Source organism: Dermacentor albipictus, chromosome 2, assembly GCF_038994185.2.
Source record: "Dermacentor albipictus isolate Rhodes 1998 colony chromosome 2, USDA_Dalb.pri_finalv2, whole genome shotgun sequence".
NCBI classification, from domain to species: Eukaryota; Metazoa; Arthropoda; class Arachnida; order Ixodida; family Ixodidae; genus Dermacentor; species Dermacentor albipictus.
The window spans coordinates 36036292-36058302 of NC_091822.1; the positions used below are offsets into that span (position 1 = coordinate 36036292).

The window sequence follows — 22011 nt, forward strand, 5'->3', positions numbered from 1 at the left end:
TAGCCTCCGAGATGTACATTTTTCTTTAGGGCGTGCGTTTTGGAAAAGCACGGCCTTCGAGATTTAAAAACGTCGTTGCTGGAAGGAAGGCTGGTATTTAAACACAAATTATTGATTTTAAAGTGTCTTGGTGCGCTGCCTTGTTTTTTTAAAGTATATGCAGAGATTTTAGACGAACTATGCGCGAACGCTTGTCCTGTGGTTTGTCGGCGGACACGAGCCAATCAGCGCGCATCATGTGCTGTTCCGTCGCTTGGGATGGCGCACGGTGTGCGGGCAGCCGCGAGAGCTGTGACGCCTACCGATCAGAAATTCGGAATTGCCACACATATACACGCTGCTTATGGTGCCCAGTGGCGTGTTTTTGAGAATGTCAGGCCTTATCTTGCATAGGTGGAACCATATTTGCTCGTAGCGTAAGGAATGAAGGCGACAAAATGTGGCGATGGCTGGCTTGCAGCGGCAGCGGAACTTCGGCCAAAGTGAAACAGGCGTACTGCTTGCATGCTCGCGTAATCAAATACGGCCATACTCCGCACACAACTTTCATACTTAGCCAACTCACAATTATAAATTGTTCAGTTGTACGCCTAAGCAAGCATTTACGGGATCCGCGCTGCCCTGCTTCTACGCGTGCTAATCTCGACACAGCAATTACTCGTACTTGTGGTCAGCGCGAAAGCGACACGGACAAAAGGAAGAAACACAACAAGACGGCGCTGTTTCTTCGGAGTGTTCCTTGTTTCCGCGTTGCCTTTGCGCTGTTGCTAAAGGTACGATGAATCGTAACCAACTCGCCCACTATATGCTCTATGTTACCTACGTGTGCACTGAAGTACACACCTAGGTAACATCCCGCCGTAAACACAAAGGGCACATACTACAATAATTATAATAAGGGTTGTTTTCTTGGGGCAAAGGAAAGGATAAGTCAAGATTTAGTACTTACAATGACTCTGCAGAGTGTATTAACGGCTGTCACAAAGTTCAGGTATATCTGCCTGTATTATATGTACAGACAGTTGTTATGTGCACTCTATGTCACCTACATGTGCACTCAAGTGTACACTCAGGTAACACATAGTGCACATCCAGTTAACATACTGCGGTAAACATAAAGGACACATCCTAGAGGCATAATAAAGGTCACATCCTCGAGGTATACGTTAGGATGAGTAAACATGTGGTACACACAAAGTTGGCGTCCCGGAGGTCACACAAAGGACAAGGAATCATAAAGGTCACATAGGGCACAAGAAGGAAACATAAAGGAAACATAAAGGATATGACCATTTTCATAGGGGCAATGCCAAAGTAGGCAAGAAACAGGCTTGAGATAAGTCAGTGGGGGAATATGGCATAGGCTCTAGGAATAGCAGGGGAGAGTTATTAGTAGACTTTGAAGAACAGAATAATATGCGGATAATTAATACCTTCTTCCGCAAGCGGGATAGCCAAAAGTGCACGTGGAGGAGCCCGAATGGCGAGACTAGACATGAATTAGACCTCATACTCTGCGCTAACCCTGGCATCATACAAAATGCAGACGTGCTCGGCAAGGTACGCTGCAGTGACCATAGGATGGTAAGAACGCGAATTAGCCTAGACTTGAGAAGGGAACGGAAGAAACTGGTACATAAGGAGCCGATCAATAAGTTAATGGTAAGAGGGAAAATAGAGGAATTCCGGATCAAGCTACAGAACAGGTATTCGGCCTTAAGTCAGGAAGACGACCTTAGTGTTGAACAATGAAGGACAATCTTATGGGCATCATTAGGGATTGTGCAATAAAAGTCGGTGGTAACTCCATTAGACAGGATTCCAGTAAGGTATCGCAGGAGACAACCGATTATATAAAGAAACGCCAGTGTATGAAAGTCTCTAACCCTACAGCTAGAATAGAACTGGCAGAACTTTCTAAGTTAATCAACAAACGTAAGACAGCAGACATACGGAAGTATAATATGGATAGAATTGAACAGGCTCTCAGGAACGGAGGAAGCCTAAAATCAGGGAAGAAGAAACTAGGAATAGGCAAGAATCAGATGTATGCGTTAAGAGACAAAGCCGGCAAGATCATTACTAATATGAATGAGATCGTTCAAGTGGCTGATGAGTTCTATAGAGATTCTTAGATTTTTCAAAAGCGTTTGAAAAAGTCTCACGTAGATTACTGCATCATAAACTAAATCAGCTAAATTTAGACACTAGTTTGTTAAAATGGATTGAATTTTTTTTCTTACACATCGTTCAGTTTGTTGTCTTGAATCAGTGCTGCTCTGCTTTTAGTCACGTTTCTTCAGGCGTTCCGCAGGGATTGGTTCTTGGAGCGCTTTTGTTTCTAATCTATATCAATGACTTGGCGCCTCTCTTAAAATCTAACGTACTTTTATTTGCTGACGACTGTGTAGTTTTTCGCGAAATAAGAATGCTAATGACACTACCCTCTTACAGTCCGATCTTGATGCTGTTGCTACCCGGTCCAAAGCATGGTTAATGGAACTTTACACTAGCAAATATAAAACAATGCATATTTCTCGCACTAAGACTTCCATATCTCCTTTTTACCTTAACAATGTTCAATTAGAATCAGTCACCTGGCACAAATACTTTGGCATTCACATTACCACTAACGGAACCTGGAACCTTTACACCGAATATATAATTAGCAACTAAAACCTCATGTTATGTTACTTACATCGTAACTTCCTTAGAGCGCCATCGTGACTTAAAGTTTTGCTGTATAAAACACTAAGAAGTTCCAAGCTAGAATATACATGCTCGATATGGGACCCAACTGAGGACGAAATTGTAACGGCAATAGTACTTGTTCAAAATTACTCCGTTAGGGTTATTCTGTGTAACTGCAATCGAACCGCTAGTGTTACGGCCTTGAAGTCAAATCTTGCTCTCCCATCCCTGTCTGCGCCGCCACATTTCACGACATACATTATTTCATGAGTTATATAATCATCCTGCTCTGCGCGACCAATTTATCTCTAGGCCACATTACCGATCCCATTGCATCGACCACAGCCACAAAGTTGGAATTGACATTTGCAACGGTAAGCATTTCTGTCACTCCTTTTTTTTTTGCCCAGGAGAAGTCGCGATTGGAATCACCTTCTTTCTGATGATGTATCTATCAGTGATAACCAACACTTCCGAAATTTTCTAGCTAACAATGTATAAACAGGGTCTTTGTCATGTTGGTTTCTCATGTTATTGTGCTAATATTTTATATATATTTTCCAATAATATAGCTAACATTGTAATATGAGCGAATATTGTATTTTTCTTCTATGTTTTGCTTGTATATTAACACCACTCCCCTGTGTAATGCCTTTGGCTCTGAGGGTATCATAAATAAATAAACAAATATTTAAATAAATAAATAAATAAATAAACAGGGCTACCCCTGCCTCGTACAACGAACTCACAAAGTACTTTTATCTGGGAAGGCAGAAGTATCCGCTGCCGCACAGTAAATTGAACAGGCATCAGGCATTCACACAGACTCTTGCAGGTCGAAGCATACCCTAGACCCGCACTAGCTCCTACACCGGATCGATCCTGAAATTCAGCGCTCAGACTTCGCCAATACAGAGCGCATGCTTTGGCGGTGCTCCGCACTACGTGGCGACGAAGATATTACGTCATCCAAGTGGGAGGCTGCCCTATGCAGTCTCGATTTCGAAGTCCAGTCGGTACAATGGGCCTTCGACGCGGCGGAACGGCCTTTCTGTGCCGACGTGGGAGCGGCGCGCTGCGTGCACGCTCCGATGGATCTCGATAAAGTTTGCCCTCCTATTCATGCCTCCTATTTTCTTTTGCGTATTTGGCCACTTGATTCGTCGCAACGAGGAAGGGCGATTTCACTGTTCGTCTGCTCCTGGTGCTCTCTGCCAACGTGCAGGCCCTTGCCATCCACTGTGCGCTGCAATATTTTGTTTCTGCATCAGCCTGCGTTTCAGCAATGTATAGAAAGCAGACGAAAGATCAGAAGGCGCTCTTGGCAGCTGTACTGGTGAATCAACATGCAAACGGACAGCATGACCGCTTTTTTTCCGCTTCCAAGATAAAGAAAGATAAGCGTGGTTTTGATGGTGGTTTATGTGGCGAATAGCCGCTAACTTTATCGAAACAAGAACCTTTCCTTTTCAAGGACATCTTATGAGCGCCACCACATTTGATCAGGTGGGAAGGCATCCATTGCTTGCGGAAGGCGATTTCGTGTTTACAATGGACGTGCATTGTGCCCCGGTGTGTCTCAGAAAAACACTATTTAGGCGGACATGGAAGACGCTCGATGGCACGAGTCTTTGGCCACAACTTTAGAGGACATCTAAACTCTTTCGGAGCTGATCACGCCTTGTCCACACGTTGCGAGCGGCGTATAGAATGCTCTTACCAGGAACGGCACTGGAAATGCATTCCAAGCTACCCAAACTGTCCGCATCCTAATTAAAACACGATGAGTCTATTTTGTTCTTCGTTCTTTATTTGCCAACTACTTTGAACCAGTGGCTTGACACCTTTCTCATTTGACAATGTTCATCGGTACGCTCCCTCTTGGATTGTTTATTTCCTGCCTAATCGCTCGTGGGTGTGCGGACTTGCGGTAGATTTGTTCCTGCCGTGCACACAGCTTGGAACGTAGATGTTCCGTGCTTTGTATTAGCTTGTGGGAAAAAACGCACTAATCATTAGTTACTCGCTTACTCAGAGGACCGTCCCAAAACGTTGAGCGTGTGGTGTCGGTATAGGACATCACCCATGCCTCGCCTCATTTATTCGAGAGTGGGCCCATTCGCGTACTCTTGATAGTTTGAGTTGGGGTGGCAAAGTGCCTCGAGCGGGTGGTCGCGCAGCAATTTTGCGTGCATTCGCGGGCTTTCTTCACGCTCGGAAAAGCACTTTCATGTAGGACGTGTTGACCAACAGGAAGCTGTATCGGGAGTTTTTCATGTTGCGCTACAATTTTGGCATTGACACTTTTCATGTAATGATAACCTTTGAGAATCTGATAAATAATTAAGACTAATTGCGCAATTAGGCAGAATGCAAGAAATTATCTGAGTATCTAAAGCGAAGGCAAACGAAGCCACGTTGCGTTGGCCTAGCTACGGGGCATCTGCATATTTTGGACGTTCGGCACAAATTACGTGAGTCACGCTGTATGCCACTCACTATTTTTGCAGCTAACTACTGCACCTTTACGCCTTCCCTCTACCGCTCCACATTTTGTGGCATGAATGAATACAGTGCCTTAGCGCTCACCCAGTTACATTTCTGACAGCTGATGCCACAGTAGCAGGGCAGTAGCGGTAATGGTTGCGCAGCCGTGAGCTTTCGCCTGAGACATTCGCCGGCGCACCGACGAAAGCACCAACTCATTCCTTTAGAGAAGACTGCTACACGAAAAATGTCTATAGAACGAAAGGAAAAAGGCTTCCGTACGCGGTACATTTGTTTGCGGCGTCTAAAGATATTGAACCTGCCTATAGGCATGACCTCCTAAGTCGAGTGTTTCCGATCGCGAGTCCTAGCTGACCCGCGAACGGATATTACGCGTCGTTATATCTTTGCGAACCTAAAAAGCTTTATTTATTTCCGTTCTCGTTTAAGGGTGGCGAACTACGTGGAGCTTCCAGATGTGGGCAAACGAATTAGTAGAGCACTGCGCAGGCGCAAAATAGCAGTGCGTGCGCTGTTCTCTACGCTTTGGCCAGTACGACACCGGTACCTTTTACGTTACAAAACGAACATGTCAGCGTGTCGTCAAAAATCAACCTGCTTGCATGCTACTTTTAGCGGATATTGATCTGCGATGTTCGCGGTTGTTAACTGATAACTAAGCAGCCGAGCACATTTTGCTGAGAGCGAGAGCAGTTAGCTTCGCTTTTCAAATCGCGTTGCCGCGCAGTGCGCGCGAACGTGGGCTCTGAGCGAGCCAGGCTGTGCGAGCAATGTTCCCGGAGCACAACTTCCTCTTCAATAGGAAATGCTCGTTGACCAGCAGCTCACAACTTTTGGTAGGCTACTTTTGCAATAAGCATTCCGAAGAAAGTTGAAGACGGGGAGCAAATAAAAGGCTAAACAAACCATGCTCCGTTTCACACACTAGGGGCAACCCTGTGCAGAGATTTTTTGCAGTGGCTGCGTATGCACTTGGAAGTAGTAACCTGTGTTTGAGCGCTGTTGTGCGTAACCGTTTTTTATATAGGTACATGACAAACTGTGGTATACGCTTTATAATGCTTTGTTCTAGATCATTGAGATTTTTTGTTCTTTTCGGGTTTTCTTCTATTTTTCCTTTTTTTCCATGCCGTTGGATGGGGTCTCTAGTGCGTGCTCGCGCTAGCGAACGCCGTTGGCATGCAGCGAAGCATTGATGCAACGCGCGGAGTGATACATTTTCCTCACTGAACTCCTTGCGTAGCTTCAACAGCGTCACACCTGAAGTCTGAAACGGAGTATAATCGGTCAGTGCCTCTTTTGCGAGTGAACGAGAAACTCGTGGATCACAATAATTTATCCTGTAAGGAACGGATAAAGATTTTGAGACATGTTGAGAATGCAGCATTAGCAAACTTTTTACTTCTGCAAAACAGTGGTCAAAATTAGATCTTGTTAAAATTTTGTGCAATATATCTGTACCACAACCAAATGTAATAACGGTTCACCAACATAAACGGTAGAAAGCTCTTTAACGCGGAAACAGTGATCTTATTCGTTTCAGCAATTGTGTTGCGCGTAAGCATATTACTTTTTAACTAAATTATTTTTCCAGACCATCTCTCCCTCTCTTCCGTGTCTGAGTATGAAAATCTGCTGCCTCCATCCTTTCAGTCTCTTTTGTTTACTGATAATACGTTGCTTAAGTAATCATGACTAACTGTTACGATAATCGATCTGTTTTGGAGGCTTGTCAAATACAAAGCGAAGGAACATGAGTTTTCAATTCAGAAATTGTAAGAAGCTATATCATATACTTATGCGCCTTTAGATTGTGCGATTTGTACTGAATATGCGAGATACTCAGCTCTGTAGCATTATTTTGTGCAATGTGTCTCTTGCTGTGCAAATGTTAGTAAAGAAAATGCAAATTAAAGCCCATATCTTTGTCTGCGTCCTGCTAAAACGAAATAGCCTTGCGCTATGCTATGCCTGCTCGCTTATCTTGAAACGGATAGGGTAAAGTTCTAAAAAATCTGGAGGCGCTACTGACACTATCTTAGTTGTTGAACAACCACGCACACAGACACACAAGCAAAAAGTTGTCAGTATAAGAAGAGAGAGGCTGAAAACGACAGCTGTCAGAACCAAACACAATGCAACAGTAAACACAACTCGTGCTCGATTCTTCTTGAGTCTGTTGAGAAAATCATGCAGTCGTCGATCGAATAGCAAACAACAAGCGGGATGAGATCTGCCCCTCACGCATCAACAAAACCGTTGTCATAACTGCAGACTCATTTTTTTCTTCACAGAACACCAAAAGTAAGGCCTACCAGCGGCCAGGGCATCAATTGCCACTGGTGACGCCATTTCTCTTTACTTCAGGATACACCAGCTCACGTTGCCCTGCACTTAGCCCGCAAGCCAGAGGAGGCTAACTTGCATGTGCGCTCCACCAAGATATTCCTTCGATTGCACCGCTTTCAGTACTGCATCTTGAAGTAGCTGAAAAATGCTTGCAAGTTAGCCTACTCGGCTCACGGCTAACAGCCCTCAAACGACGCTGCGCCACGCCATGGCTACTTTGTGCGTCCCCATCACCATCATCAAACTATTTGTGTACATTGCAGGAGGAAAACGTTTCCCAACGATTTCCAATTGACCATGTCTTGCGCTTGATGGCACTATATTATACCTGAAGCTATCCTAAACTCAGCACCTAATTCTCTGCCATTCCCGACTACACTGCTCTTCTCAGGGCACACACAATGACTCTCATAGACCACCGCATATCCGCCCTACGCATTACCTGGTCTGCGCAACATCATTTCTTCCTCTTAATGTGGTCTGAAATATCGTCTATAACAGTTTATTATTTGGAGTATAATAAGCTTTCCCTTGAGAGTTACACACACACACACACACAAACAAACACACATACACACACAAACAAACACACACAAACACACACACAAACACACACAAACACACACACACACACACACACACGTATGAAAGAAATCTCGGGTCAGTAATGGCACTTCTACTCTCCAGAATGGGTCTCACATGTATATGTCTATCCGTCGCGTTCTTTTTGCGCAATGCACTTTATGACATTTTATCGAGTGACAACCGGCTCGAGTGAGAACCCACCTGACAGAATTCTGCTAAGCCCATGTCTCTGCACAGACAATTATATTTGCAAGCGTTGCCACTCACTACGCGCCGAGCCTAGCTTTATCACTGCACCAGAATTACAATGTAGTCGCATAGAGCTTTTGAGTGCCACCCTATCTATATTTTGCCTTCAGGCACATCGTGCTATTGTGCACTGTGCTGTCAGTCCACCTTTAGTCCTTGTCCCGCTATCTGTTCCGTTTGTAACGTAATCCGTCTGTCATTCGAGCAGCACCTCTGGCACTTCTGTTCCTTAAAGTATAGTTTAATTGAAGTGGCTCCAGTATACAGCCAGGGCACAAACGGCATAGTACGTGGTGAGACACACCTGAACGTAACAGACATAGCATTTTGTGGCATTCAACTCCAGAGTACAAGGCACGAAACACATTCCAAGAATCCAGAGTTGTATATTTTGAAAACCAAGTCGGTCTCTTTAGCAAATTTGGTAATGATGTCCTGTGCCTGCAAAGCTTTTCGGTGCACCTGGATAGAGTGCCTACGGTTGCTGCTGTTCCTCGGAATTCTGACTGGTTTGAGCATTCTAACCCCTAACTGCCACTATAAATTTCTATAACATAGTTGAAAAGTGCTCAATATTTTAGACATCATATCTTGCGCCAATTCATTATATATAGGTATATGATACCAGCGCTGTCGATTGCATTTTTACTTGTCGAAGAAATTATGGCAAGGAGCATTGGGCATTATTTGCCAAAACTACAAGACACTGCGCGTGTAAACAGTTTCATATGGGGGAGGAGGAAAGGGCACGCCGCGACCCTTTCGTTCTCTGTGCATTGCTGAATGAATGTGTTGCCGTCACGGGCAGCAGAATGATTTGGAGATGTCATAGCTCCGAGAAATTTCCGTCACATCAGCTCATAGAAGCTCGTCGGGGAACCACTGTGTAGCCTTTGGGTGCAGCAGTAACTGCAGTGTGCGGAAGTTACTCTTGAAGTTTATTACGATTGTGACAATACAAGCTTGTCATGGCGCCGGAGCAAAAGGGGAGACCGTGCACGCCTGACTAGGCTTCTGGCGCCACGAGCACAGCAGGCAACAGTGCAAAAAGTATGTACACATATATGCACATAATACACACAGATATGCATACTTATACATATATGTGTATATACGAATGACACAATTATACATATAACAAATCAATGCAGTACAATAAGTACCAATAATGCAAACGAACAAATAAAGTAGGTACAGAAAGATACAGAAAGGTGAAAGCCAAATGGAAGCAACAAGTCTTGCAACGCATGAAATTGCGTATCACTCGAAAAGCAGCAAAAGAAATGAGAAAAACAGGTTTGAATTGGCAAGAAAATACAGTTTCGATTTTTTTATGAATATTCAAATGGTTTAGGAATCTTGCATGATATCAAATAAAGCATGCTCATTATTAAGTAAATTAGGAATCTGTCGTTGTAAAAGCCGATTACCGTAGTTTGTTCTAGTTTTTACCATATTAAAGTTCCTAGGTCTTAAATTTTAATTAGTTGTGGTATTAGTGTATATAAAAAAAGTTCTCACGATTACTTATGAATTCTAAGAATGCTTTTTCGGATAACTTTTGTTTATATGGACCACTGACACTCAAAATACTGTCCTGGTGAAAGCACTCAGAGGAATGTTCGTACATCGATAGGTTATCAATAATACGAACACAATTTTTCTGCATTCGGAATAGAGTTTCCAAGTTAGCTTTAGAAGTGAAGCCCCAGATAAGTAGCCAACAGTGGAATCTAGAATGAATAGTAGAAAAGTAGAACGACTGTTAAGTTTTAAAGATAAGAGTGTGCGATGCTTATTCAGCATACTGAATAATTGTGCTATGCTACGTTTAACATGACTTACATGTTGCGTCCACCATAGATTTTCATGGAAGAGTACACCCAAGAACTTGTACTGGGAAACCCTTACAAGTGGTTGCGATTGAAATATTAAAGAAGCTGCGAGCTTAACTGGCTTTTTAATAGGAGTAAAATCAATATACTTCTTTTTTTAACATTTAGGCTCGGCTGATTAGTTGATAACCACACTGAAAGGGAATTTAACCAGTTAATAAGAGGAATTACAATAGAGATGTTATCAGAGGAGATAAAAAAAACGCTTGTATCGTCGGCATATAATACAATATCGGGTGTTTCTGGTATTGCCATGATATCATTGATCTAAAGCAGGAAATTCGTAGAATGCGCAAACACGCGACGCCCATCATCAGCCACTGTGTATGTACGCATTGTGGACTATTTGGGATGTATCGGCTTTCACTCGATGGAGGGCAGCGGCCTCGGTGAATCACCAGCGAGAATTGGAAAATGTCGCAATCTGGTCGCTTGGCGTAGCTACTAAAACACACGAATAGCCGTGTATGGCCAACCCAATGCAATCCCAAGACGTACAAGAGCCATTTCTTATAGAATAGTTCAACGCACCACTGGCCCAGTGCTTGTCGGTGCGGTGATTTCGGTCTCAAATTGTTTGCCTCAATATATTGGGAACTGAAAACATATATATATATATATATAGATATATATATATATATATATATATATATATATATATATAACACAAATTAACGCTGATGTATAAACAAACATCTGTGCGAGCCTTTCTCCACGAAGAGGCGCGATCAAGACAATAAATGTGTTGGTACCTTTGTTCAAAATGCTGCGCCGATTAACCAGCGGTTATCCAGCTTCTCAGAATGGCTTTTTTTGTTCTGGTTTTTCCGGCCGCCTAAACGCCAGAAGAAACTCTAGTCATGCCACCTTATGACTGCGACTTAGGACGCCGGCTGCAGGATGCCCCCGCAGCAAGGGCGGCGTCGGTAAGGAGATAGCTCGAGCCTTCCTGTAACGGCCGTGGTTATGGACGCGTCTCGAACGGCGGCGGTTTCTGTACTGTTCTTAGCAGCACGTTCCGAGAGCATGTGTCGCATTAATTCGTCGACGGAGTTGTGAAGACCGAGCTTTTAGAAACCAGTCGGTGCTCGCGTTATGTGGAATGCAAACCGCTCTCTTGCAAGCCTTTCGTATCGTGCAGTCGACCTTGCTTTTTTTTCTCCGACCTTATCCACTTCAGGTAGGGGACAACTTACCTTATCTCGCTTATCGCGTGCGCCTACAAGAGACAGATAGCGCAGTGTTCGCGCATACCGTTGCGTCCATTGGTAATGCGACGCAACAGTCGGATCATGCCGGAGTCTTCGCACCGACTCTCGGTTATGGCCATTTGCCTGCTTATGTAACCCCAGGATTCCAATTTTGTCTGCGTGCTGTATGGGAGTGCCGTCTAGCGATGTAATACGTATTTTGGAGTATTCCCGTTCCTCGTCACACAGGGTTTTGCGATTTTTAGTCGTAGGTTTGTAGATTAAGAGGAAGCTTTAGCTCTGGTGCTCCTATCTGAATACACGTGAAAGGAGAAATCGTTTTTCTCGGCAATCACTGCACAAAATTTGGCGAGGTTTATCGCATTGAAAAGAAAAACGTAAAATATAGTGATTGTTGGTTTCGAATTTTCGATTTCAGTCGCAATTTTTTATAAAAAATTTGCAGAAGTCGAAAATTTTCAGAAAACGAAACTTTGAAGTTTATAACTCCAACTCAGATAGCGAAAACGATATCAAAATTTTATAAATTGCACATGACAGCGGACAAAATTGATATGGTACATATGAATCTAAAAAATCAGTAATATGGAAATACAGCTTTTGCAGAACCCTTGTACATAACGCAATCAATTCAGGATTTACATATGGAATTTGTCCGCTTTGAATGATCTAATGGATTCTGTTTACAGTACAGCGATATCTGTTGTTGATGCATAGCTATTGATTCATAAACTTCGCGCGTCAATTTTGTTCGAGCTTGAGAATCTTTTAACAATTCTTTAACGAAATTCAGGACCTAAATTGAAATTCCGCTTCTAACAGTTACTGGAATTAACTCTCTCTCAAATGGAACAAATTTCATTAAATTCGGTCCAGGGGTTACTTCAAAAAAAACGTTTTTGCTTTTTACAGGTATTTGAATTGCCTGCGTTAGAGTTGGGCCCGAGCTAAAGCTTCCTCTTAAGAGTTCGGACTTGGTCGTCGAGCATTCGAGGCCCATGCCTCGCGAGTACTCCTGGACCGCATCTACTACCACCTGTAGCGTTAGCTCGATGTGACCGTCACATCCTCCCTAGGAACCCAGAGCGTGATGACATACGCCTAGAGACTGTGATGCAATCCTTCTACTTCTGTTAATTTCTCGGCTAGACCGAGTAGAACTAAATAGAACAGTATTGGTGATATGACGGAGCCTTGGGCGTGCCCGACGGACTCGTCTCAAATTCCGGCGATTCCTCGTCGCCGACGACGACCCGTGCGCGGCTGTCCACAAGGAAATCTCCAACATAATTACACGTTCTTCGGCCTAGTCCTAGTGTTTTTACTGTTTTGAAGGTCTCTACGTGTCTACCGTAGTCAAAGGCCTTTTTTAATATCTAGGCCGAGGATTGTCTTAGTGAAGCTGGTAGTGCCGTCTACGATCTGGTGTTTCAGCTGAAGCAACACGTCCCGAGCGGAGAGATTACGGCGGAATCCCAGCATGGTGTGCGGGAACGCGTCGCGGTCTTCGAAAAAGTCGGTCACGTGTGTGCGAACTGCGTGTTCCACGGCTTTGTCGATGCAAGACATGGGAGAAATCGGTCTTGGATAATGGAGCGTGACTTGCTTGCCTGGTTTAGGAATCACGATAACGCAGACCCGTTGCCATGCGTCGGGAAGGGAGCCTCCTCCTCGGCGTAGGGCGCGAGTCGGGAGATTGACTCGTCGTCTCTTGTTGGTAACTCGGTCCGTGACTCGTAACTCGGTGTTTCATTCGAACAGCAATATCCGGATTTCTGCTTCGCTACATTCCGCATCCAGTTTCTCGTTAGCGACGGTGGCCTACTCGGCGTGCTGGATGCTTTTGGCCTTCTCAATGTAACGCTCACGTATTGCGCCGAGGAAGTTATCGTCTTTAGAATCTCGTACTACGCTACGACCCCTGTGGCCCTAAGCGGCCCGAGTCTCCTCCGCATCTAACAGGTGTCAAAAGAGGCGCTTCTCGAGGCCGCTACACGTGTCTTCCAACTGTGCCCTGCATACTTGGAGCGTTCACCACTTTTCTTTATTGACACTTTGATCTTCATAATACAGAAAACTTTGCAAAACTTATTTGGTACCATAGCCTGGCTGGCTATAAAGGAACCAATTGTTTGCTGTACCTTCATAAATCGGCAAGTGGTTTCAGCACTGATAAGAGCAAGGCAAAACTAAATACAGACATTATGAAACACATGATTCAATTACCCAGAGGATAACGGCAAACAAGTTGACTATTAGTCCACTTATACCACCTACCCATTCAACATGAAACGCCTCATGGGCGCGGAAAAATATGTGTGCTGCTTTCACATCAATCAGTATGACATTCCAAATAATAGCACCGTGAACTTTTATTAGCCTTCAACCGTAGACATTTCTGGCACCCGGTAAATTAAAGTTCTTCGCTGCAGCTCTTGTACAGCGCGCACGCAGGTAACGTAAAAGTGCCCTACTGGAGAGGTTCAGTATTCTGTCTTATGCCAGCAACATTTAATACGTGAACGGAGTCCAGCGGAATTAACACATCAGTTGGAACAGACGTTTTGTGGTATACGTTCTGTTTGAAATGGTAATACTTCTTATTGCCCTCTTTTCTAAGCGGCTAATAGATTTCAAATGCGTTCTGTATGTGGTGCCTCACGATACTATGCAATAGCTCAGATAACTATGCACAAATGCGAAATGTAGGATACGCATAAACTCGATGCCAAAGCATTCGCAAGCTGTTAGCAGCGCATGGCCACCATACGCGATAGCTTCGACCATGTCTTGCTTCACTCTTTAAAAAAAATGCGCCCTTTGTGGCTTAGCTTGTCCTACAACGACAGTAGGCATCTGTCTTGCCCGCATTTTCTTTTGTTAACGCTGCGATCCCGGTGCTTCCAAGTAACGAATGGCTTCGGTGTTATCAGCGTGACGCAATGTTTTCGACAGGAAAGTAGCCAGCGCCGTGTTTTCAAGAAAGGAAATGCAAGCAAGGCAGATGAAGGTTATCATTGTGGGACAAATATACACCCTAAAGGGTGTATCCGTTCCAAAATGTTATGTGCGACTGCCAGTTTATATCTGAATAAAATATAACCCCCAAATATATAAACGAGGCTACTCGCTCCAGCACTGCTGTTTCTAAAATACATTAAAGCTACCAAAATCGGATTGGTTCTTCCTGGAGTTAAACACCGTATATTTAGTTTTGTCTGTATTAATATTTAGGTGGTTTCGTTTAAAGCACGAATGAACTCTCTGTAGCTCATCATTGATTTCATCTGCGATGTCATTGAAACGGTCACTAACAAAGGTTATTGCTGTGTCGCCTGCGTACATTAAAGCTTCGGAGTACAATAAGATGGAGGGAAAATTGTTAACACACAGTGAAAGAAGAATGGCTCCAATAACAGTCTTGTGGTAACCCTAGCGACTACTGACAGTAGAGGACACGACACCATCCATCACTACTCGTTGCTGTTGGCCGGAAAGATAGCATTAAAGAAGCTGGTGAATTTTTTTCTCTGAACCCATAGTCATGAAGGTTGCTTAAGCATATGTTGCCGTTAACGGAATCAATATCCTTTGTTATGTTTACTAAAACTACGACGGCAATTCTATTGTTGTTCTGGACTTCGTTAACTTGCTGGGTTAGTACCAAAACTGCAGTAGATCTGGATTTGTGCGACCGGAAAACATGCCATATTGGTCAAATTATACCTTGTTTGAATGGAAATGATGAGATCTATGCTGAGAGTAGTTTTCGAATATCTTGTTATTCGCACTTAACACGGATATCGGTCTATAACTCGAGGCACTTGAACGGTCTCCGTCTTCGCATACAAGGATGACTTTGCCCAACTTAAGTTGCTTTGGGTGCATACCACACTCCTGCCAGTGATAAAACTTGTGCAACTAGTGGTCTGCCTGAATGTCTATATTATCTTCTGATAATTTAACTGCGATATCAGGCACAGCCAGTTTATTATCGTCTTCATTTTTTACTATTATTACTATATTTGTCATTTATATTTGAACCATGGCGAAACCATCAGAAACGGGTCATGAAGGGTGCGTAAGATACGAAGTCTCCGGACACTGTGCAGCCAATGATCACCCGACGTCTGCGACGTAGCTGTCAAAGCGATTCACCGTATCTTGAGTATCAGGCCGGGCACACCACTCAGCGTCATGGCCAAACGCATTTTTTACTATCTCCCAAACTCTTCTAGTGTTGGTTCTTCAATGAGCATGGTGTAGTATTTTTTTTTTCGTTTCCACATCAAGAAAACACCTATTCCTGTAGCGTTTAAAATCGTTTAAGCAAGACTAATTGTTCCTATGGTGCTTCCATGTGTGGTACGAGCAGTATTTGTTTCAACATTTCCAGAATACTGGGTGTCATCCAAACGCAGAGTGGGTTGGTATATTTACTGTTGGTTCTGGTGGTGCTTAGTGATACAGTATTTTAGGAGAGCCTATGAAGTCACTGACCGGGGTAGTTGGAGAAGTATGGGAGAGGCCTTTGCCCTGTAGAGGGCGTAGCCGGGCTGATGATGATGATGATGAAATCACAATATTCTTTAATAACATCCTCATCATATATAGCACAAAAAATCGCTGTGACTTATTTCGTCTCGAAGTAACTTGTAAGCAAGCCTTGTAGTCACTCTTACCCTGGAAGGTTTAGTATCGAGAGGCTCAATTCTGATTGCAACAATAATGGGCAAGTGGTCGGCTACCGGAACAGGAAACACACCAGCATACACCCTTGTCAACGTTGCAAGGGCATGATCAATAAGGCTACTTGACGTGGTATACATATGTGTAGGCTCAGTTATTACGTTAAAAGTTAAGTTAAATAGTTAAGTTAGTTGAAAGATTTCAAGAGTAGCGTGTATGCATTCCAGGTATCGCAAGACATTCAATATTAAGGTCCTCAACAACTACAGTATGATTTCTGTGCACGCAGGCAACACTCATAAGTACAGACTCAAATTCCTTCAGAAACGTTTTGATCGAAGAACCAGGCCGGCGGTACACAATGCCAATGGCTGGCCGTCTTTCAATCTTGAGAAATAGCGATTCTATAGTTCCATTAGTAACAGGTGCATCAACCATGACACTGCACACAATATTCTCTCACACAAACAAGGCACCTCCACTCCCTCGTGCACACTAGTTCCGTGGTTAGGGTAACAGCCTGAAACCCTGCACACTGAATGCTTCGCCAGCCTTCAACTGTGCTTCACTCGAATGTCGAAAACAGCATCTATAGCCGCGCTTGTATAGGCGACCAGAGTGTTTAAATTCCTACGCAGACTTCGCACATTGGAATGGAAAAATAGAAAAGAAATATTAAATTTCTGTTTCTTTAAGATCTGAAACATTAAGTATATCGATAAATACAGAGAACTCAACACGAGCGCCTACATAATTGTGGCAAGGTCACCTTCAGACTGAACGTGTAGGAGCGTGGAGTTTTCAACTTTTCGCATCAGAATCCGGTCCTGAGATAACCAACCAAACTTCCATTTTTTTTCGCTGTCTTCACCTCACAAGCTTTCCTGAACAGTATGTTATTTTCTAAACAGAGCTGTTCATTGATATAGATTGGATCAGTACCCTCCAAAGACAGGTGACTCATGTTTACTCTTGTTTTCATAGCTTAAGATAATTTGTTGCGGGGAGCCACGGTTGCGAATCTTACCACATTTGGTTTATCCTTATTGCTGGATGGGATTAGGTAGGCCATATAAAAGTCTCCATCGGAAAGCTCCATTCCAAGGCAAGTGGTCACTGTCCCTTGTAGATTGTCATTTGCAGTACGTGGGAGCCAAAGGATTTGCACGGTCATGTTCCTTCTGTGCTGCTTAAGTTCAGCTATCTCCATGTTTGCGTCATCAAATTGTCTGGTCATCTCTTGGTTTTGTTTCGCAATCTCTTGGTTTTGAGTACTTGCCTGGGTTAGCTCCCGCCGAAAGCTCTGAACATATTTCTTAAACTCTTCAAATTCACATTCATGAATTTGACAGGCTCACGCATTTTACCAATCTCGACTTTAATTTCGCAATTGGTGTCTTCAATCGTGCCAACCTGAACGTTAATGTCGACCTTCGAAGGCATCAAGCTTAGTGGATAATTCATTTATGACCTTGACAACCTTTGATAATACTAGAAGCCTTCTCAGAATGCGCCTTTACTACTTACTTAATACGATCGGGATGTGCGTCTGCCATATAGTTAGGAAATTCCAGCTATAGCGTTGGAGCAGTTCACCACACGATAATGTAACACAAGCATGCGGCACTTACAAGCGCTTATGGCAGCGGCAGCATCGGCATCAAGGTATGTATATATATATGCCTGGTAGCAAAACTTCCATAGAGGCCCATACGTTCAAAACATGGCTGTTCATGGGGCTTAGCGCCATCTGTATGTGGAGGGAACACTTCCGGAGGAAGAAAAAAATGATGTTATGCTCTATCCGTTAAAAACAGAAGTGATGTCATTTTGTTGTCGAAGCCGCAAAATTTGTTTTGTTGGCCTTCCTTTAGAGTTATACATTCAAATGCCCCGCCATCCAACTTGATGGGCGTTTCGAGGTTTCAGCGCGGAAAGCGATGCAGGAAAAGGCCAGCCATATGGTTGTCGAAATCGCACCCTTTCACAGAACATACTTTCTTTGGACGCCGACAAAAGCTTTAGGTGTAAATGCTGATCCTATCGTCGGATGCCAAGCCCGTCGGCCAGCGTAGTCGAAAGCAAGCAACTACACAATTATCTGGGAGTCATAATTAACTACTTTTAACTGAAAACGTTAAGAAACAATGAAGCTACCCGCGTCACAAAATTCAGACAAACTTCGACAAGCAAAAAGTACAATGTGTGAGGTGGGGGGGGGGGAGGGGGGCATATTTCAACAGGTGAACTTTACGAACGAGCCTTTCTGCACATTTCGAGAAGTGTATTGAATTGCGAGTGACAGCTGCGTCAACGCCCCCTGTAACGATGTGTGTTGAAAAGAAAGGTATTTATTCATATTATTAAATTACATAAACTTGTACATTCTTAACTCGTCACGAATACATAAAACTGACCAGGAATTTTATTTTCGTTGAATAAATATAAATGTGTCACACTTGTATTAAAATACGCCTTTTTCTTTCCCGGTGTTTGTTCCCTGTAAACATAGTTGCGCTTCAATCGCTGCTCCCATAACCACCCTGGCTGATGTAGGAGACAACTTATATTGAACCGCTTTTCGCCCGAAGCTTCGCGACCTATTTGGATCGACCTTGTCGGCAGTCCATAGAAGATGGTAAAAAAAGTGGAACCAACCTGAAAAACAGACGCTTGGTGTGAGCCCGCGGCCGTGAGACGCTGCCGCAGCTGCCAAAGTGAACAGTTCCACGCCCGCCAGCCACCAGCGATAAGAGTTAAGAGCTTGCGTCCGTTGATTACAGATGGCGGGAGCAACAGCGACGTTCGTGCGCGGGAAGTGATGGGTTTTGAATTCCATAAATGGGCTGTGGTGTGCCAGAAGACGTCGTTAGTCTGTCGGTGTACACCAGCCTGTTTTTGCAGCCCAGCCTGAATGCAGGGTAACATGGCAGGTCTTTCCTTGGAACGTCGAAGTGCTAGTCGCCAACTTAGAAACAGACGGGCGTTGTCAGCCTGCGTCCGAGAGCCGCTGCCGCAGCAGCCAAAGTGAACAGTTCCATGCCCACCAGCCGCCAACGATAAGATTGAGCAGCTTGCGTCCGTTGTTCACAGATGGCGGGAGCAGCAGCGATGTTCGCGTGCGAGAAGTGATGGGTTTCGAATTCTAGAAATGGGCTGTGGTGCGACAAAGACGTCGTTAGTCTGTCGATGTACGCCAGCCGGTTATTGCAGCCCAGCCTGAATGTAGGGCGACCCTTGGAACGTCGAAGCGTTGGTCGCCAACTCAAACAGACGTGCGCTGTCTGCCTGCGTCCGTGAGCCGCTGCCGCAGCTTCCAAAGTGAACAATTCCCCCTCCCCCCCCAACCACCAAAGATAAGATTTAAAAGCTTGCATCCGTTGTTTACAGATGGCGGGAGCCGCAGCCACGTTCGTGTACGGGGAGTGATGGGTTTCGAATTCCAGAAATCAGCTGTGGCGCGCCAGAAGACGTCGTTTGTCTGTCGATGTACGCCAGCCTGTTATTGCAGCCTAGTCTGAAGGCAGGGCAAAACGGCAGGTCCTGCCTTGGAACGTCGAAGGGCTGGTCGCCAACATAAAAACAGACTCGCGCTATCAGCCTGCGTCCATGAGCCGCTGCCGCAGCTGAGAAAGTGTACAGTTCCATGCCCACCAGCCACCAACGATAAGATTTAAGAGCTTGCGTCCGTTGTTCACAGATTGCGGCAGCAGCAGCGACGTTCGTGCGTGGGGAGTGGTCGGTTTCGAATAGGCTGTGGCGCGCCAGAAGACGTCGTTTGTCTGTCGGTGTTCGTCAGCCGGTTATTGCAGCCTAGTCTGAAGGCAGGGCAAAACGGCAGGTCCTGCCTTGGAACGTCGAAGGGCTGGTCGCCAACATAAAAACAGACTCGCGCTATCAGCCTGCGTCCATGAGCCGCTGCCGCAGCTGAGAAAGTGTACAGTTCCATGCCCACCAGCCACCAACGATAAGATTTAAGAGCTTGCGTCCGTTGTTCACAGATTGCGGCAGCAGCAGCGACGTTCGTGCGTGGGGAGTGGTCGGTTTCGAATAGGCTGTGGCGCGCCAGAAGACGTCGTTTGTCTGTCGGTGTACGTCAGCCGGTTATTGCAGCCTAGTCTGAAGGCAGGGCAAAACGGCAGGTCATGCCTTGGAACGTCAAAGTGCTGGTCGACAATTTAGAAATAGACGAGCGCTGTCTGCCTGCGTCCGTTAGTAGCTGCCGCAGTTGCCAAAGTGAACCGTACCGTGCACACCCACTAACCAACGATAAGCTTTAAGAGTTCGCGTCCGTTGTTTACAGATGGCGGGAGCAGCAGCCACGTTCGTGCGCGGGGAGTGATGTGTTTCGAGTAGGCTGTGGCGCGCCAGAAGGCGTCGTTTGTCTGTCGATGTACGCCAGCTGGTTATTGCAGCCAAGTATGAATGCAGCGCAACACGGCAGGTCTTGCCTTGGGACGTGAAAGTGCTGGTCGCAGTTTGTCAGCCGCAGTCGCAGTTGACAAAGTTAAAAAGCGATGCTAGGGATATAATTAGGCACCATTTTTCAGTTTTTTTACTCGCGCTATCAGGAGCGCATTCTCCTACCCGATGAAATAACGACACTTTAAACTTCACAAGGAACCGGGACCCGAGCTTTGTGGCTGCTTTGTAGAGTTGAGCGTGAGGTGTTCGCAAATTACGTCACGACGGCTACGGTCCAGCGCGCACAATGAGCGAGTTTTCAGTGTCGCGGCAGAAAGCCTCATGAAAAAATGAGGAAAGGTTAGTGAAGAAACGTTTGACGAGTAATTCTTCAAGATAATGAACCCGTGAAGGTCTGGAGAGGACGAAATGCGAGACCCAGCCGAGGTCGTTGTATTTACTGTATTTGTGCAGCGTTAATGAAGCAGGGGGAAACTAACGTTAACGTAACCGATTACTTTTTTAATGATTGCGCATTTACTTTGGAGACGCAGTAATTAGAAAGGGTAATGAATTAAGTTCTCAAAAGAACTAATTGTAATCGTAATCGATTACTTTTTCAGCAGCATGTGCAAGTCCACTCGTAAGGTACCGGCTCTTCTCATCTAGCCATTCTTCCTTTTAATAGATTAAACGCGCCCTATCCGGAATTACGCTTTGATATTTGCATAGTAAATATTTTACAAGGTATTTATATAGCTTCCCATGTAAACTCTGTTTACATGGGAATGCTGAGTTCTGTCGAATCTCAAATATACATAGTATAGTCATTTACCATACCCCTACCGATATTTCCAGCCCATATAGTGGAGAAAAGAGCGCTTTTTACAAAATATTAACAATCAAGTGCACTTCTAAAGCGACTACCCTTTTTTTTTTGGTTGGCTGGTCAAAGGCTGTGATAGATGCACTGACACAGACGAGGACGCGCGTTCTGCTGTGGCGGCATTGGGGGCTTCGAAGTCAGCGCCGCCTGCCGCCTTTGACGGCAGTGACACACTTTGACCAATAGTGTTAATGCACTAACTTTATAGAAAAATTGGCGCGACAATAGGTGTTGCGTTTCCTTACCGTAATATTAAAGATATTCAATATAAGATGGAAAAAATTGGAGGACGCTTAAGCTTCGCCTTCAAGAGTGGGACGCGACAGCGTTCCCGTCGACCCGCCAAGGGGTATAAGACAATGCGCTACGGCACAGCGATCACTTACGGTGCGCCCCGCATCGGACTTAGCGCCCACCTATCACGCGGTGAGCGTCGAGCAACGCAGCGTTTGGCGCGGCAACGAAACGTGCGCCTGAGCTAACGAAACGAACCAAAGAACTCGGTGTCTCGGAGGGGAAACGATCTACGCCAGCCAAACGTCGT

General features: G+C 44.8%; 1 protein-coding gene across 3 annotated transcripts in view; it reads right to left on the reverse strand.

The window, feature by feature from the left end:
• Positions 1–20496, reverse strand: part of LOC135920425 (3 beta-hydroxysteroid dehydrogenase type 7-like) — a 123057-nt gene extending 102561 nt beyond the window's left edge. Inside the window, exon 1 of one of the 3 annotated variants that reach the window (XM_070533545.1) lies at positions 18836–20496. In XM_070533545.1, coding sequence (XP_070389646.1) covers positions 18836–19016 — 181 coding nt within the window. In that variant the 5' untranslated portion in view covers positions 19017–20496. The remainder of the gene's footprint in view (positions 1–18835) is intronic. The other 2 variants (XM_065454695.2, XM_065454694.2) reach the window with 2 other exon arrangements.
• Positions 20497–22011: the final 1515 nt, after the last annotated feature.